The 18,442-nt window shown below is 45.6% G+C and overlaps 1 protein-coding gene across 1 annotated transcript in view; it reads right to left on the bottom strand.

Annotated features, from left to right (window-relative positions):
• Positions 1-18,442, bottom strand: part of lpp (LIM domain containing preferred translocation partner in lipoma) — a 160,998-nt gene that overhangs the window by 91,777 nt on the left and 50,779 nt on the right. The window contains 2 exon segments of the mRNA XM_071202954.1: positions 3,262-3,384; positions 7,891-7,994. Of these exon segments, the coding sequence (XP_071059055.1) occupies positions 3,262-3,384; positions 7,891-7,994 (227 nt within the window).

Genomic DNA, 18,442 nt, shown 5'->3' with positions numbered 1-18,442 from the left:
TCATTACATAGGTCTGTCTTTGTTTCCGGAGAGCATGACACGTGGGCACATGTCTGAGGTCCCTCCCTTTCACTCTTGCTGGATAACCAAAGCGACTCTGTGTTTCATTTACTTGATTTACTGTCAGAGTACAACCATGACAAAAATACACCTTGCACCGCAAAGCGTATTCCCTCCAAACCAGTGAAATATCACATTTCAGGTTGCATCAAAACTGACTGGAAACACGACTACCGACACACAGAAGTGCGACCAGGAACATGTATTGAGTGCTGGACTAGTTATTGGTGTCCCTAAGAAACAGTTCGTGGCATAGCCCCCTGTAAAACAGAGCCCACCGGGTGGGTGGATGTTGGTAACTTTGAACAGTCGTTCTGGTTTCCCATGTGTCCAGTAGTTTGGATCAGAGAACGCATCACACTGTGACCACAGAGCAGCAGAAGCATCGTGTGACGGTGGCTCCTGACCCTGAGCACTGCTCTCTGCACAGTAGCTGCTCTCTGCACAGTAGCTGCTCTCTGCACAGTAGCTGCTCTCTGCACAGTAGCTGCTCTCTGCACAGTAGCTGCTCTCTGCACAGTAGCTGCTCTCTGCACAGTAGCTGCTCTCTGCACAGTAGCTGCTCTCTGCACAGTAGCTGCTCTCTGCACAGTAGCTGCTCTCTGCACAGTAGCTGCTCTCTGCACAGTAGCTGCTCTCTGCACAGTAGCTGCTCTCTGCACAGTAGCTGCTCTCTGCACAGTAGCTGCTCTCTGCACAGTAGCCGCTCTCTGCACAGTAGCCGCTCTCTGCACAGTAGCTGCTCTCTGCACAGTAGCTGCTCTCTGCACAGTAGCTGCTCTCTGCACAGTAGCTGCTCTCTGCACAGTAGCTGCTCTCTGCACAGTAGCTGCTCTCTGCACAGTAGCTGCTCTCTGCACAGTAGCTGCTCTCTGCACAGTAGCTGCTCTCTGCACAGTAGCTGCTCTCTGCACAGTAGCTGCTCTCTGCACAGTAGCTGCTCTCTGCACAGTAGCTGCTCTCTGCACAGTAGCTGCTCTCTGCACAGTAGCTGCTCTCTGCACAGTAGCTGCTCTCTGCACAGTAGCTGCTCTCTGCACAGTAGCTGCTCTCTGCACAGTAGCTGCTCTCTGCACAGTAGCTGCTCTCTGCACAGTAGCTGCTCTCTGCACAGTAGCTGCTCTCTGCACACTGCCAGCATTATACTACGTCTGGATTCTACCAAAAACTGTGAAACGTCCGTTTGCTTGGTCAGAAAGATATTTCACTATATTTACGGGCACATCATCTTATGTTATTACAGTTTGGCCTTTAACACCGGCACCATCAGCACAGGGACCCACCACAACACTAAGCAAAGGAATCACAACGGCATGTTTCACCTTCTCGTCTCCAAGGTGTATCATTTCAGAAGCACATGGTTCATTTCTCTGCACTGTGTCTCCGTTATGTCTCCACTGTGTGGTGCAATCAGTTCTCCTCTGTGTGGTGCACCCATTCCACTCTCTCTGACCAGGGAGCCAGGAGTCACTCGACGAGAGGAGGGACCCACTCTGTCTTTCCATGTCATGCTGCACACTTCCCCCAAAGTACTGCGTTTCAAGTGTCCTTGTGCACGTCTAAAACTCTAATCTGTGTCCTCAACTAGTGTGAGGGGTCCCGGGCCCTTAATGAGGCCGGCAGGGGAAGGGCAGAAACTGCTCAGGTGGAGAGAGGTTTTGATCCCGATGGGGGGGTTAACAGGTAGGAGGGGTTACTGTCTGTATCAATATTTTTCATTACTTCCATTTTATTCTTGAGTATATCTCTGGAATTTTTGAAAAAGACAGTTTACTGTCACTTTTGATATACCTTGTACTCTGCCCAGATGTTTTGGAATGAAATATTTATGAAATATTCAAAAAGTGCTATAAAAGCAGTTGTTCCAGCTGTTGGTTCTGGCTACATATTAACCATACAGATGTGAGACTTTACCAATCTTCTCTGGGAAGAAAACTCAAATATATTAAATATATCAAACTATGACTTAACAAAAGTTAAAGAAAAAACAGTGCTACTGAAGCAGATAGAAAAGACTTTAAAAAAGATGAAGGTCAGACTGACATAATAGGGATGTAAATATGTACATCTTGCATGAGGGCACCAGCCCTCCTCTGTAGCTAAATGAAAATCTCTGTCAATAATTGATCATCCTAACCCTGTTTTCAGTCCTACGTGTGCATCGTTTCATAAACAAATGAAACAGACAACATGTCGACATGGTAACTAAACAGCCGCAGAATAAAAGCTGGAAAATAAGAATATTTAAAGTACACTAGCGATGCCCTCCCAGAGAACAACCTTTCAGGTATTACATTATTACTGGAACATTTCACTAGAGATATGATATGTTATAAAACCTCCGAGCCTCCCAACTCCAAACACAAGTGGTTCGTTCTTTTATCTGCCTGTCCTACATTTATTGTATGTCAGACGATGTAGACTGCCCAAGGCTTTGATTTGTTGAAGTTGCTCTTAATATCATTTAATATCAACTAATGATTTAGGTCAAGACTCATTTTGACACTAGTGCAAAACATGCTTAAAAGATGCAACGTACGGTCTGTTTGCTCCAGGAACCTGCTTTGCTACGGTTAATCATTTCCTTTAAATCCACAAACACAATCCAACCAATGTGTACTTTCTGGGTGAGCTGAGAGTATCATCCCTCCCATAGGTGTCGTGGATTTAGAAGAACTCTCTGGACTCTCACAAAAGGACCAGTAGAACGATGTCAAACACCTTTACTGACCAGGCACAGCTCTGAGTGAAGTTGTAGGGGTTTTCCAGCTGACGTGGCAAAGCACACGCAGCACCCATATTGAGTTCTCTTTACAATTCCCCCCCACTCACTAGAGTAATAGTCTAATGAAAAATGTTGCTCGACTGAGGCTTTTTCAGCCAACTGAGGTTTAGTCGACTATTTGGGGGGAGCCCTACTGCAGTTCCTTGAGTGGCCACTTGGGGCTGGCTCTGAGTCGCTCTCCAAACACCCCAGTGCATGTTGCTTACCAAACTAGATAGCTAGCAAAAGCCTTAGCTGGTAACCTAGCATTATCATGCTAACAGTACGAGGCCTCACAATCCTCTTATGGATATATGGTCGCTTGTTGCTAAAAAAAGAAAAGAAGCAACAAACTGGCCTGTTGACGTCACAGTGAGCACATCGACTTCTCAAACACAGTTTCTGATCTGTATGGTGTAAAGTGTGTTGGCTCATACCTGAGCGACCCGGGGCTTGTAGGGCGAGCTGCTCTCCAGGTCTGCCAGGATGCTGGTGAGGGAGTCGATCTCCGCGTCCAGGCTGGAGCGTCTCTCCTGCAGGGTCTTCTCTGGTCCTTTCCCCTGTGGGCAGACATGTACGTTCAGAACAGTGAGCAGCCGACTTAGCAACGAGCCTGGAACAACACAAAGTGATGTCTTTGTCTAGCTGCAGTCAGAAGTTAAGGGGAAATAATCATCAATGAGACATTCTCTCCCTTCCTACACTTTGGTTTTGAGTGTCTGACTTCATTCTCACCTTGACCCGAGACAATCCTTTTGAAAGCCACACATCAATAGCAGAGACTTCTCTCCAAGAGAAACGCGGTGAGAACTAAGAAGCAATGTATTGTCTGCAAGACAACGTTCATAAAGCGGTGCACTCTTCACCTCCTACTTTTCAGCGTGCTTGGATTTACAGTAGTTCATTCTTCATGCATTATTCATCCAAACCACATCAGGCAGTATCTCAAACAAAAAGGTTCTTTTCTTTTTTAGAATTAAAGTCTATTTCCATATTGTAAAAATGTAACACGTAAAAGATGATAAGAATGGTTCTGATTGTTTTGTATCAGAGGAAGCGTCAGTCAGAGTATCTGCTCGGCAGTCTGCTGCTCACACGGGAACCTTTGCGTTTATGCACAGTATGCGTTTTCAAAAAGCTCTTCCGTTCCCACGTATTGGTTTCATGTGACGTGTCTGTTCACACCACGGTGCACACGAGAACGCTGGACACGCTGTAGTACATATGCCGGGCCTGTAACTGGCGCTGTAACTTCCGCCACAAAGTACACCAAAAGCAGCGAGTATAAGCCCCCCCGGATGTGTGAGGCACGAACAAAGGGGGGGGGAGGCGGGGCTATCGTTATTTGTTCAGGAAATGATCGTATAGAGGCGATTACACGGAGCCGTTGGACCCCACAGAGCGTTTCGTTTGCTAATCTATCCACCTTGGGGCCCGTTATCGTGTGTGGGGTCTGTTTCTACCGGTTTGTTACGGCCTCGTGTGACGAAAGGGCTATACGCTAGAGAAACTGTGCGGATCCAACCCGTTTTGTTCTCGTGTAAACAGGTCTCAGACCTCACTCATGTACTTATCTACATCCTTCCAGTTTCACCTCAACCAAAACACATGGAATAAAATACACAAAATATAACAAAACTGTTGTAGAATAATCTGGAAAGTAGCTAAAAATGATTTGACCGTTAGTGACACTGGAGTTTCTACTAAATTCTGGGAAATGTCTCTATGGCATGACAGAAATATTCTAGTCTTCTGAACTATGCTGCAACTGTAAGAAGACTTCTTGCAACTGCCTGCGGGGCTTTTTGAGTTGGCTGGATCAGTGACTGCTTCTTATTCTAATGTTATGTGTTTGGATTACCTGTCACAATCTATTACAGGCATTACAGGGCTTGCCTCCATTTGGAGCAGAGCTGCTGCTGGAAAACATCTAAGGCAATCATGAGCGGGGGTAAACAAAGCAAAACACTAATGGCTTGTCTCAAATCAACAAAAGAAAAAATAGGCAAACTTATCTAACAGGGATAACGAGGAGATGAAAGGAAACAGTGCAGTCTTTATGATGCGTTAGGATGTGCCGTGTATGCTTCATAATGTGGACAACAGCCACGATGAGAAGAACTGCTTTGTTTCCTCTCTCCTGATAACGGGTTCAGAGTTAACATGTCATATCCAGACGTCTCTCAGTCAGGGGGATGAAGCAGCAGACTACTGCTGCCTCCTTCTGAGGACATCACTGATGTATCCACTCTGTGTGTATCATTGCTGAGGCACCGAGAAGAAGATACAGAGACATTTTGAATGATATCCATCCCTTTTGTTTCTGAACAACGCCTGCAGTGGAAGGGTTCTGGCTTAGACACACATAATTAAGATGTATTAAGCTGCACGGTCAGTTTGATTCTGCAGCCAACGTGACAGGGGACACATAAGAGCGGGACACGTGTGTGTGTGTGTGTGTGTGTGTGTGTGTGTGTGTGTGTGTGTGTGTGTGTGTGTGTGTGTGTGTGTGTGTGTGTGTGTGTGTGTGTGTGTGTGTGTGTGTGTGTGTGTGTGTGTGTGTGTGTGTGTGTGTGTGTGTGTGTGTGTGTGTGTGTGTGTGTGTGTGTGTGTGTGTGTGTGTGTGTGTGTGTGTGTGTGTGTGTGTGTGTGTGTGTGTGTGTGTACCTCAGACTAATACTAAGATGAGTCTACAGTTAGCCCTGGACAGTGAATTTAATCATCCATAAAAAGGTCCTATGTTCTTCTAGCATAGTATGAGGCTGTGTTCAGTAGCCAGTAACCAGTAGCCAGTAGCCAGTAACCAGTAGCCAGTAACCAGTAGCCAGTAGCCAGTAGCCAGTAGCCAGTAGCCCTGTACATATGAAATACAAATAGCCGCAGAACTATGAGAACCAGATGGACCTCTCTCATTGGTCCTGGGCCAGATGTGAGCGATCCATGTTGAATTTACAGAAAATGACCCGTAGAACATTCTATTTAAACGGTGCACACGCCAGAACGTAATACTGTTGCATGAGTGTCTCTGTTTACAGATAGGAAGGACATTTGCACAGATGTCATATATGAAGTACGTTTAGTTGACGCCTTATCCCAATCCCAGCTGCTCGTGTCTCTGTCCCTGCTCGTGTCTCTGTCCCTGCTCGTGTGTCTCTGTCCCTGCTCGTGTCTCTGTCCCTGCTCGTGTCTCTGTCCCTGCTCGTGTCTCTGTCCCTGCTCGTGTGTCTCTGTCCCTGCTCGTGTCTCTGTCCCCTGCTCGTGGTCTCTGTCCCTGCTCGTGTCCTCTCCCTGCTCGTGTCCTCTCCCTGCTCGTGTGTCTCTGTCCCTGCTCGTGTCTCTGTCCCTGCTCGTGTCTCTGTCCCTGCTCGTGTCTCTGTCCCTGCTCGTGTCTCTGTCCCTGCTCGTGTCTCTCTGTCCCTGCTCGTGTCTCTGTCCCTGCTCGTGTGTCTCTGTCCCTGCTTGTGTCTCTGTCCCTGCTCGTGTCTCTGTCCCTGCTCGTGTCTCTGTCCCTGCTCGTGTCTCTGTCCCTGCTCGTGTCTCTGTCCCTGCTCAGACCTCTCGTGTGTCTCTGTCCCTGCTCGTGTCTCTGTCCCTGCTCAGACCTCTCGTGTGTCTCTGTCCCTGCTCGTGTCTCTGTCCCTGCTCGTGTGTCTCTGTCCCTGCTCGTGTCTCTGTCCCTGCTCGTGTCTCTGTCCCTGCTCGTGTCTCTGTCCCTGCTCGTGTGTCTCTGTCCCTGCTCGTGTCTCTGTCCCTGCTCGTGTGTCTCTGTCCCTGCTCGTGTCTCTGTCCCTGCTCGTGTCTCTGTCCCTGCTCGTGTCTCTGTCCCTGCTCGTGTGTCTCTGTCCCTGCTCGTGTCTCTGTCCCTGCTCGTGTGTCTCTGTCCCTGCTCGTGTCTCTGTCCCTGCTCGTGTCTCTGTCCCTGCTCGTGTCTCTGTCCCTGCTCGTGTGTCTCTGTCCCTGCTCGTGTGTCTCTGTCCCTGCTCGTGTCTCTGTCCCTGCTCGTGTCTCTGTCCCTGCTCGTGTCTCTGTCCCTGCTCGTGTCTCTGTCCCTGCTCGTGTGTCTCTGTCCCTGCTCGTGTGTCTCTGTCCCTGCTCGTGTCTCTGTCCCTGCTCGTGTGTCTCTGTCCCTGCTCGTGTCTCTGTCCCTGCTCGTGTCTCTGTCCCTGCTCGTGTCTCTGTCCCTGCTCGTGTGTCTCTGTCCCTGCTCGTGTGTCTCTGTCCCTGCTCGTGTCTCTGTCCCTGCTCGTGTCTCTGTCCCTGCTCGTGTCTCTGTCCCTGCTCGTGTCTCTGTCCCTGCTCGTGTGTCTCTGTCCCTGCTCGTGTGTCTCTGTCCCTGCTCGTGTCTCTGTCCCTGCTCGTGTCTCTGTCCCTGCTCGTGTCTCTGTCCCTGCTCAGACCTCTCATGTGTTAGGGATAGCAGCTTGTATCATCAGATTCCACTGGTTCACAGATACCCTTGACTGTCGGAGCTTTGTACTTTTGAGAAATAATTGTGTTACTTGTATAAGTGACTGTCGTAAGTCATGACACCACAAGAGGTGCAGACTGCTCATTGCCAGCATGCAGGCTTATGCTGTCTATGTATACAGATGTTTGGGAAGAGGGTGAATGCACATGCGCTGCGTAACTCATTGATATGACGTAACATTCCGTCTCCAAAGTGACAAAGGAAGCATTCATTTAGGATGAGAAAAGGGTCAGACCAGACGATGGGCTTGAAGAGCGGACATTGGACAAAGGAATGTTCAGCACTTGGAGGATGTCACAGCAGAGGTGACGTGCTGAGGGTGTCAGTGAGCCGGCAGAGGTGAGCTGCACCAATAGGTGTCAGCCTTCCATCCTCCCTGCATAGCACTCTCACATGTGTGAGGGTCCCTGGGTTCCTGTGGCCCCCGGCAGCATCTGGAGCCGGCCTCGGCTGCTTGGCTGGAACCCAGGCGGACGGACAGTTCGTCTGGACTCGTGTATGAACGCAGTGCAGAGCTCGGGGCTCTTTGCTCTCTGCCTCCACTCTTCCAAAGTTCCTCACAACCAAGAGAAGGAAATGCAACAACACGTTCTCTCACCTGATAGTCGCACGAGTTCATCGCCGGTGGAGGAGGGAAGGAACCGGAGGGGGGGGAGAAACCGGTCGACTCGTCTGCGGGTGGTGGAGGGGGGGGGTAGTCCGCTGGGATGGACACACACAAACAAGAGACACATGCAGGAACAAAAAGGGCTTATTAAATACTTCCTCTTTTACACCACATTCAAACTGTCAAATATAGAATAAAACACAGACATATTATGCAATATAACTTAATGTTATAATTTGATTTACAATCTCATGAACTGGACAGGAAATAAAAATGCTATCTTTTCATTATAAAAAACAAAACGACATGGTATAGATGAAGGGAACCAAATGAGAACTGGGAATAATATAAAGTCTTTGAGTCGCCAAGGAGACGTGCCTGGACAGCCAACAGTTGGCAAGCTGTAGAACTGAGGTTACTGTCTAAATACTGCGTGAGCAGATGCTGATGTGTGGAGAACTGCAAGCTGCTGTGAAGTTATGAACCCGCCCTTTGGTATGTGTGTACATTTAACACATTCAGAACACGTTTCTCTTAGATCTGTCCGTATGAAGTCAGATAGAATAGCTACAAATGCTGTTATGTTACATTCATTCAATCAATATGTTTGTATTAGCAATGGGTTAAAAGGACAGGGTTCACTCATGGTGAAGAACACATGTGTTGTTGCAGGTTTAAGAACACGTTATGTTTAATAGCGTATGTGAACACATTTCATCCTGTATCATTTACCAATAATAGTAACGTGAGTTGTACGGATGTTCAAACGGAGTTGGATGCATGTTGTGGCTGTGATGTATTCTCTCGTTCAGGGCAATAAAGGGAAGCGGTGTGGACCGGAGTGAGGGAACCTGCATTCTCTCTAACCGCCAGCAGTGGGCGGCTGCAATGGTTTCCAAGAAGTCTTATTGTAGAGAAGTCAGTTTCACTTGTTATATATTTGCTCAGTAAACATTTTCCAAATAGATGTATTCACTAGTTTGAAGTTCTCTTTAATAAAGCATGATGTTTAAGAAAGTCTCAAGTGACTTTGTCTCATTAAGTTGTGCGAAAGATGTACTGATATATGTAGACCGGTGTCTTTACCAAATGCTGACAACACAGGGTTGTTCACCATCATTTCTCTGCCCTGTCAAATCAAACCGTGTACAGGGGTTATTACAAGAGACAGAAGGAGCATTAAAGACAATGAGATGGAGCCTCGTCATCATCATCATCATCATCATCATCCCACGACTCACCTAACCGTAGCACTTTGGTTAACTAAGAAGAACTGGTCTAAAGTAAGCGTGTCTCTGTTGGCGCAGATTGTAAATGTTGTTACAGACGGTTGGACAAGGTGTCTGTTCTGCCAACGGAGAAACGAGCCAACGTGTAGTTAACATCCACTAATCCAAGGATTTGATCCAATCACATGTTTCAGACGGGATAAGGAGCGACGTGCCAAATTAAATTCAGATTTGGCTCCTCTTGGCACCGACTTAAGACCGCATCAGTTGACCATGTACATGTAAGTCCCAGCCCAGACATGAGCCCTGCACATGGAAGGCTTTTTAGAGACGTAACGGGGATGTGTTCCAATGCTAAGACTTTAAGATGAGTCCTGTTCAGAAATTCCATTTGCTTTCCATGGCTTTTATCTGTTTTCAGTAGAATCTAATTGATGTCATCAATGTAGTTTATCCAAGGCCGCTGACCAAGAGAATGAAGCGCGCTTTCACTTGCCTCCACAGAACAGCAAGAAGAGTGCGAAAAGGAGAAAGAGAACGCAGCGTGGGTCGAATGGACACATGTCCATCTTGAGCATTGCAACATGAGGAGGTGTGAGCATTGCATTACATATTCCCTCTGGGTGCTTGAGGGCCTCCGTGTGAAGTGTCTATATAATCACCTTGTGACCTCCGCTAAAACTCCAGAGTACCGCTCCTCTGAACCTCTGGGAGGAAACAGAAACACAACAAAGCTCTCCCTCCCTCCACTCCGGCACACTTCTTTTGGCCAGAATATAAGTCACTACTGGCTTACAGAGAATTAAAACATTTCGTTCATGTTCGCTTCTCTCGAACATCAAACATGTTTCTCATTTCAGGAAACACAAGAGTTGTACATGCGACAGAGATGCATGTTTTATTGAGAAGGGTTCTGCGGGGGGAAGAGTGCAAAGTGAGACGTGCCGCTGGATCGGGGGGGAGCTGAAAGGATCCTTCTGCAGCAACCTTCTTCTTATAGTGTCTGTAATCATGCCAGTCATTTAGGAGGGGAATGTGTTCATGCAAAGCGACTAGATGTGTGTGTACTTCCTGTAATCCTTCCAAGCAAAACCATTTTCTTGATAAATGCCTGCACTCAACCTTGAAGATGCTTTGGCTGAATCAGGGTCAGAAGAGAAACGGATGCCAGCATTTAGAATTCTTCTATATCAGGAATGATCCGGCTTTGAGAGGCAGAAGTAAAGAGTTAGGCGATAAACAAAGGCTCCTTCTGAGCTGAATGCTTCTGCGCGTGATGCCTTAATGTGCCCATCACCTCGGCTGAGGCTTGTGCTGAACAAAGGCCTTATTTCAGGCGTGTTGTGGAAAACACAATCAAAGCAATATTAGTAGTGGGGATGCAGATGTGGTTGATGTTATTCATAGATGCTCTGAAAGGAGAAGAATGAGATGAAGAGAAATAAGGAATAGGAAGGAAAAGTATTACAAATAGCCTGAACTTTCCAAACCTCGGTGGTTGCGTGATGAAATGGGTGAAAATCTGACCAAAAGTTATATTTAAAAAAATATACAAATAAATATACAATTTGCATGAAATGTGTGCTCCTTTCTCCCACTTCTCTTTCTGTTACCGGCACACATGCTGTACAAATCAAATGTGACTTCCCTCTCACCCACAGAAGAGCACTATAATAACTGGAGGACACACTTCTCAAAAAAAGGAAGTCACATCTTTTAACTGTAAAGATCTGAACTGGAAATGATGACTTTCATTCACAGGTTGTTATTTCTGTCATTTCCCCCCAAACTAAGCGCTCGATCCCTCGCTGGCTTCCCGACAGCAACAGCCAAACGAGCTGATTGAAAGAGACGTCAGACCCACAGGTCCATGTGGCCGCCGTCCAGGGAACGCTAGCCCCTCCACTGTTCTAATGAATCTAAACAGGGTGAGCTGTTCGATTTCTGCTGTGCAGCTCTGACCGAGCAGACAGCCTCTCGTCATGTCAGAGCCGTGAGCGGGAGGAGAGGGAGGAGAGGGAGGAGAGGGAGGAGAGGGAGAGCCTCTGTGCTGTGAATGAAGCCGGCTCCATTTGTGACAATGGGGAGTTGATAGCTCCAAGTGAGCGCTAATGAGAGAAGCAGCAGGAAGAGCTACTTAATACGACAACTTCCCCGTCTTTATTGAGCAATTACTTTGAAGTCGCTGCTTTCTGAACAAGGAATCCTAATCAGTGATTACAGTTATTTGAGAGGCCATCAGAGGTGTAATTGGTTATCGGGATCCGGAGTATTGTTAAGGGGGAGATAAAAGGGGTGGAGACGGATCCAGCTGTGACATAGGACTAATATTAAACTTTGTGTTTCAAGTAAGGGACACATTTGTAAACACTTCAAGTATATGCCTAATGGCTGACGGAGCGATGACGAACAGAGACAGCCCGGAGAACAGTTCTGTGTAGGAATACAAGAGGATTAGTATATATTCTGTGGGGGCTGAAGGTTGAGCATATGTTCACAGATTTACATATGTACAATAATATCAGAGTCACACGTGTGCGAGCACTGGCCATCTGCTCCTTAGCGACTTAGCACAAAGCCAGCACATCATCCCACGACTCACAGAAGGGCTGGAACTAGCGGAGAGGCAAACTGAAGAGACCTCAAACACAGACACACACATGTGTGGCTGTCTGTTTGGGCGCACACAAGATGGTGATTCATCTGAGAGCTTGGTGTTAGCGTGCACACACAGCGAGCCAGCACCCCGTCAGGACGGACAGTATCACGACCCGGTCCCTGAGAGCTCCTCTTTGATCTGAGCACAGCCCTCGCATGTCGCACAGAGCCGGGGGGGGGGGCATCTCTGAGACGAAAGTCGCACATTGTACGAGCTATCAGTCAGTGTTAAGATGCATCTGAGTATTGATCTGTTTTCCAGCTACGATAAAGGCATTGGAGTAAGAGACATAGGTAACACGGTGTACACTATATGATGCCATTGTCGATGTGTACAGAGCGAGCACACGCTGTGGGACTCTTTGGTGTGGTCTTAGTGAACGCCTGGTGTTGAGACCCCGATGTAGTCATACGTGTATTAATGCATCTCCCGCCCTCCCCAAGCTCCACCCGCTTACCGCAACATGTCGAACTTCTCAAAGAGAAGCATACTGCTCAACAACTAAACACCATTTGTCCGAGCATTTTTCAGAAATGTTATTTAATCAGAACAGAAGAGTTTTTTCTTTTGAATTCTCAGAAGAATATCTTTGTTGTTTTTCTAGCAAATGTACAACTTCAAGCTCTGAGGAAATGTAAGTTGTGTTTCCTCATGAATGTATAACTTTAAATAGTTAATGCTGGGTTTCTCCTCACCCCCCCCCCCCCCCCCCCCCCGACCTGGGCACTTTCAGTTTATACATACCACGGCCCTGATACCTTTGCATCACAACGTGTCTGTGTGTCTGTGTGCCACTGCCGCGTGCTTTATCTCCCTCCCTTCCAAGTGCTCTGTGGCAGAGGCTGAGAGGGAGCACATTGTGTTGACATCAGTGTGGAGCCGTTTCATTCCATGTTGCGCTGCAGCAGAGCAGACGAGCCCTCTCTTAATGAGCATGATGCGGAGAGAGGAGAGATGTATGACTTCCTTTGGTTTGGGGGTGGAAGGAGGGGTTCGAGGTCTTTGGAGATATACTTGCTTTAAGTGTAAAGGAGGAACCCAAAGTGGCTCCTGCTGCTCTGAGGAGTATTCCCCCGGGAGCAGACTTCAGATCAGGAACAACACACGCTGGTGTTCCTGCATGAAGGAAGAGTAGAAGGTGTGCATCCTCACAAGGTGGAGTGTAGAGTAGAAGGTGTGCATCCTCACAAGGTGGAGTGAGGAAGAGTAGAAGGTGTGCATCCTCACAAGGTGGAGTGAGGAAGAGTAGAAGGTGTGCATCCTCACAAGGTGGAGTGAGGAAGAGTAGAAGGTGTGCATCCTCACAAGGTGGAGTGAGGAAGAGTAGAAGGTGTGCATCCTCACAAGGTGGAGTGAGGAAGAGTAGAAGGTGTGCATCCTCACAAGGTGGAGTGAGGAAGAGTAGAAGGTGTGCATCCTCACAAGGTGGAGTGAGGAAGAGTAGAAGGTGTGCATCCTCACAAGGTGGAGTGAGGAAGAGTAGAAGGTGTGCATCCTCACAAGGTGGAGAGCTGAGCTGCAGCCCTCAGGTGTCCTCGTCTCCTTCACGGAGAAGCCTCTGAATGGCTTGTTGTATGCAAGTACCTTAAACACCGGAACCAATAGAAGGACCTGGAGCAACACGTGAAACACGAAGCCTCCTCTCACACGCAGAGCCAGGAGCTTGTGTTGCGCATATTGTTATCGGTGACGAGCAATGTCAATGCAAAAGGTTGATGGTCATTTTGCACGTGTCACCATCATGGTTTTATAAATACAAGTACAACAGCTCATAACATATTTTGGCTCAGAAAGAAGAGTTATGACTTCACACTGTACCTTTATATTTCATTTAATATGCCATTATTGTACACTAAATGTAAATAAAATCCTACTTTTATATTGTGTTTGTGTATTTAGCCCTTCAAATGTGTTTTTTGTCAGATAGTTTACACATTATTATCTTCACAATCAACAGTTATATGTTCACCCTTTTAGTTCTGTTTTATCTTCCATTTTGAGATGTTTATATTGTAAAATTGTTTATTTTCGACAATTTTTTATTTGTAATTATGTGCAATACTTTGTTTTACATATTGCCGCAACAAAAACAATTCCCAATGTGGGATCAATGAAGTATATTGTATCTTATCTTATTAAGAACGTTGGTTCTGTTGTTGTTGGTGTTCTAGGATAATATGAGCTCCACTGAAACCTGACTGCAGACTAAAACAGGACACGGCAGCTCAACACGAGAACAACGCAAACAGATACATCACATAGGAACAATACTTTATTTAAAGTGTCCACCTTAACACAGCAGCTTCAGAGTGTATGCATATGTTGTGATATAGGATGTGTTCCGTCTTGTCCCATGACCATACTCAAACCTCCTCTGATGGCAGAGCAGTTCTTCTGAGAAGAAGCTGCTTATTCCAGTGAAACCCTTCTTTTGAAATCGTACTCAACATAGAAACTTTCTTTGATTGTGTTTGAAAGAACAGACAGGATATGAAGAAAAGATATTTTCACAATACTCTGACCCTTCTGGATGGAGCTGACATTTTGAGGAAGTGAAACGTCTGCATAAGAACTAACGACACACACGAGACAATGCAAACATCAAGTTGTACACTGTGAAAAAAGGAATTATCATGAGAACAAAGAAAAGTTGAAAGTGAAGATGAAAAGAATCACATGGTTCACGTGTGCAGACGCAACACGTCGTGAAGGTGTGTGTGGGCCCTCAGCGGGCCTGTGGGCTCTACGGGGACTCACACACTCATTGGTGGATTTCCTGTCAATTCTCCTGGTGCCACCCATGAGGGACTCTGACATAACAACCGGTAGTCAGTTTGCTTCTGGCCACTCAAGCAGGGAGGAATGAAAACAGCGTCTGCACATGGTCGACACTTTTGAACTGCTCTGAGCAAACAATTAGCGGCTCTCTGGCAACTTGGCGTGAAAAGTTTGGATCACAAACAGCACTTCACAGAGGTTTCCAACTTCCACTATCTCACCAGAAACCCTCTCGTAACCAACAGCAGCTTCTTCCTGCCTTGGAACATACACCGACATGAAATAATAAGTAATAGATTTCAGACAATATGAATGTGATAGAGATGCTGCTAAGGATGCCCCGTAAGGATGTACCCTTTTTGTTACATTTACTTACAGTAAATAATAAAGAATAAAGCATTCAAACACGACTGAGATAACACATTTAAACACGTTGCATTAATAGCAAAGTGTTTTAATGGAACTACTGAGCAATATACAGTAACAATATCAATACATATTATATTTATGTTGTGAATTGAGACTTAGATTCCTCCTTAAACCACTCAGTCATTATATTCACATTGCTAATCCTTATTCCTCAAACATCTCATTGTGTAAATATGTTATGAAAACACCAATAGCATTCAATATTGTTGCAGTATTGATATTCTGGTAGAGGTAAAAACACGATATCAGATTGTCTCCGTATTCCTCAGCCTGAGTGCAAGGCAGAGGTCCTGGAGATCCCTCCACAATACTGATTAGAATGCTGTGGACACAAAGAGGGCAACATCCAATCAGAAGACGTCAGTGGCCTGAAGTGGACCGCGAGCTTCGCGCCCAGCCTCCTGCGCTGTGCCTAGTTAACACTGACGTCTAGTAAGAGAAGACTTGATAACGAGTTGATCTAAGCACACAGCTGCACTCCAACCCATTGGCACATGTGCAACACATGTTACCCAGGATACACTTCTGCAGCTTTCAGTAAAAACCTAAGAGTGTCAAGGTACACTGGAAGCTATTAGCATAAACGCTTGTGAAGTCTCTTTGTTTACAAGAGACTTTAAGAAGGCCATTGTATACCACAATGCACCTGTGCACCTGGTGCCTCCTCCGTCTGCCAAGAACTCAAAGGCTTGTTCAACTATTCTAAGCTTGCCAGCGTACGATACACAACGTGCTGGTGGCAGTACTGTTGCAGCCAAACTGAACCGATGGGTCTCAGGAAGATACTGTTTGTCCGGAGGTCTGTTGCGCTGCCTCGCATGTCCTCGGTTATTTGTGATGTTTGTCCACCTAGCTGCAGAGTCTCGAACAGCTGCTACGGGTCACACACACATCACCTTCATGTGTGTGGGTGTTAGAGTAACACTTTAGAGCTGTGTTAAGTGACATACTTGGAACCAGTTATAGGTGGCCAAAGTATACCTATCGTTTGACATCACCATATATTATGTATATACTGTGAAAAGGACACTATTCAGCCAGTTAGTGATTGATTATGAAAGTTACAAATACAATCAAACACTTTAAATCTGGATTGTTCTCTTGAAATCCAAGTGTTTTTAATGATCTGCATCCTCAAAACGTAAAGTTCCATGCATGCATGTTGCATAAGAAGGTGCGTAAAGGAGAGGAATGCTGACCTGTCTGTGCAGAAAGCAATCAGACCTGACCTGCCTGCAGCCCGTGTCCCATGGAGATCAGCTTAAAGCCTCACATCTGATCTGCTGTAAGGAACTCTGAGCGAAGGGTCACTTCCTCCTGCTGGGGCTCTAATCAGAACAACTTCTCCCTGAACCTGTGGGGCGGCTCTGTCTGAGCGCCGCCCCGCTCTTTGTCCGCTCCGTCAGCACGGCCCAGACGCTCACGCCGCGTCCCGGCAGACAAAAGGGACAGCGAGGCGCCGTGCCAAATTGACTTGTCCCTCATTTTTATGCTAATCCGCAATTTCACATCAGACAGTCCCCACATTTGATATAAAAGATATTAAATAAATAAAAAAAGGAGACCCAGATAAGCTGTTCATAAAGACGTCTTATCCTTTCACAAGTGGAGATGTGTGCAGATGGCTTTACATGTGTGTGTGTTAAAAATGCACATATGTCGACTCATTATTAAATGTTAATGTCAAAATGCTGTTGTGGTAACCTTTTGAATTTTTAATACAACATGCTGCATTCTTTAGATATTAGAAATAAGATCATGTTAAATAAAACATGTATCAGTTTGTGTTTCTTGAATATTTCCCATTTTGATCAACATTACAGATGACTACAACTGAATCGCTCCAAACATTATATTCTAAGCTTCTCCAACTTTGTGTAATTGCTGTCATAGAACAGTGTAACAGATAAAACCCAGAGCGTGGGGTGAACAGCTCCCACTGAGGTCAGGAGATATTAACAGAGAGACTGTGGCATGAATTCACACATTTACATTTCTTTATGTTACAACATAATCTACATACGTCTCCCCTCCCGCTTTATTTACTTTCATTAATCCTCTTAGCACCCAGACAATGATTAATTGTGGATAAAATACTTTGGATTAAATATTTTGTATTAAAATGAAAAATAACAAGTCTTTAATGATCATCAATCACAAATCATCAATGGGGAAACATTATTTATTTTTTATTTGCAGAAATAAATAATCTGTGAACACGGAGGTCCAGAGGTAAAGAGCCACGATCCATTTTGTATTTTATTCTATGACAATAGAGAAGAAGCTAATCTCACCACATGATTGTGTAATCAATTGTAAATACAGCAGAGCCAAACCACACATGACCCCCCCCCCCGCCCTTTGGAGGTGTGCAGAGCTCTCAAAGGACCCGTCTAAGAACTTGTTTTAAACAAGGCGTAACATCTGGATCAGCAGACAGGTCACTGCTGGCTGCATTTCATAACCGTTTCCTTGTTTTGGTAATGTAGGGCTCTCTGGGGGTTTGAGGCTTTGAGTTTTGGAAAATATCTTACATTACAAAACATACTGCATACCGGGGGGGGGGGTATTCATTAATGTGATCAAATCAAATATAAAACCAAAGCTATTTACACTGCCAGGGCAATAACATTTGATCTAGTTTGTTAGAGTCCAGAGATAGGAAAACGTTGCATTTGTTCCAAAACACTCTGGTTCTATCAACTCCTCCGTCTGAAGAGATGTAAAGTGTCCATGTCAGAGTTCAGTACCAGTCCCCAAAATGCTCTCATTGGTTGAGAGGCGTGATGACGCCCATCCTAAGTCAATACTGATCAACATCCCCCCTCCTGTGACCCATGGTCTGTCTGTATGTGTATTCAGAGCCAGTGAGAAACTGACATTCAAAATAATAATAATAAATAAGTAAATAAAAAATGCGTTAATGGCTGCGCGATAAAATAATTGTTAATGAATGAATGTGTTATCGTGATAATAATGCGTTAACTTGCCCAGCCCTAATATATATATAAACAAACATACATACATACATACATACATACATACATACATACATACATACATACATACATACATACATACATACATACATACATACATACATACATACAGTGGGGCAAAAAAGTATTTAGTCAGCCACCAATTGTGTAAGTTCTCCCACTTAAAAAGATGAGAGAGGCCTGTAATGTTCATCCTAGGTTTACTTCAACTATGAGAGACAGAATGGGGGGAAAGAATCCAGGAAATCACATTGTAGGATTTGTAATGAATTAATTGGTAAATTCCTCGGTAAAATAAGTGTTTGGTCACCTCCAAACAAACAAGAGTTCTGGCTCTCACAGACCTGTAACTTCTTCTCTAAGAGCCTCCTCTGTCCTCCACTCGTTAACTGTATTAATGGCACCTGTTTGAACTCGTTATCAGTATAAAAGACACCTGTCCACAACCT

Source organism: Pseudochaenichthys georgianus, chromosome 4 (assembly GCF_902827115.2).
Source record: "Pseudochaenichthys georgianus chromosome 4, fPseGeo1.2, whole genome shotgun sequence".
Lineage (NCBI taxonomy): Eukaryota > Metazoa > Chordata > Actinopteri > Perciformes > Channichthyidae > Pseudochaenichthys > Pseudochaenichthys georgianus.
The sequence above is the reverse complement of the archived record's forward strand: the minus strand, read 5'-3'. Positions and strand labels throughout refer to the sequence as shown.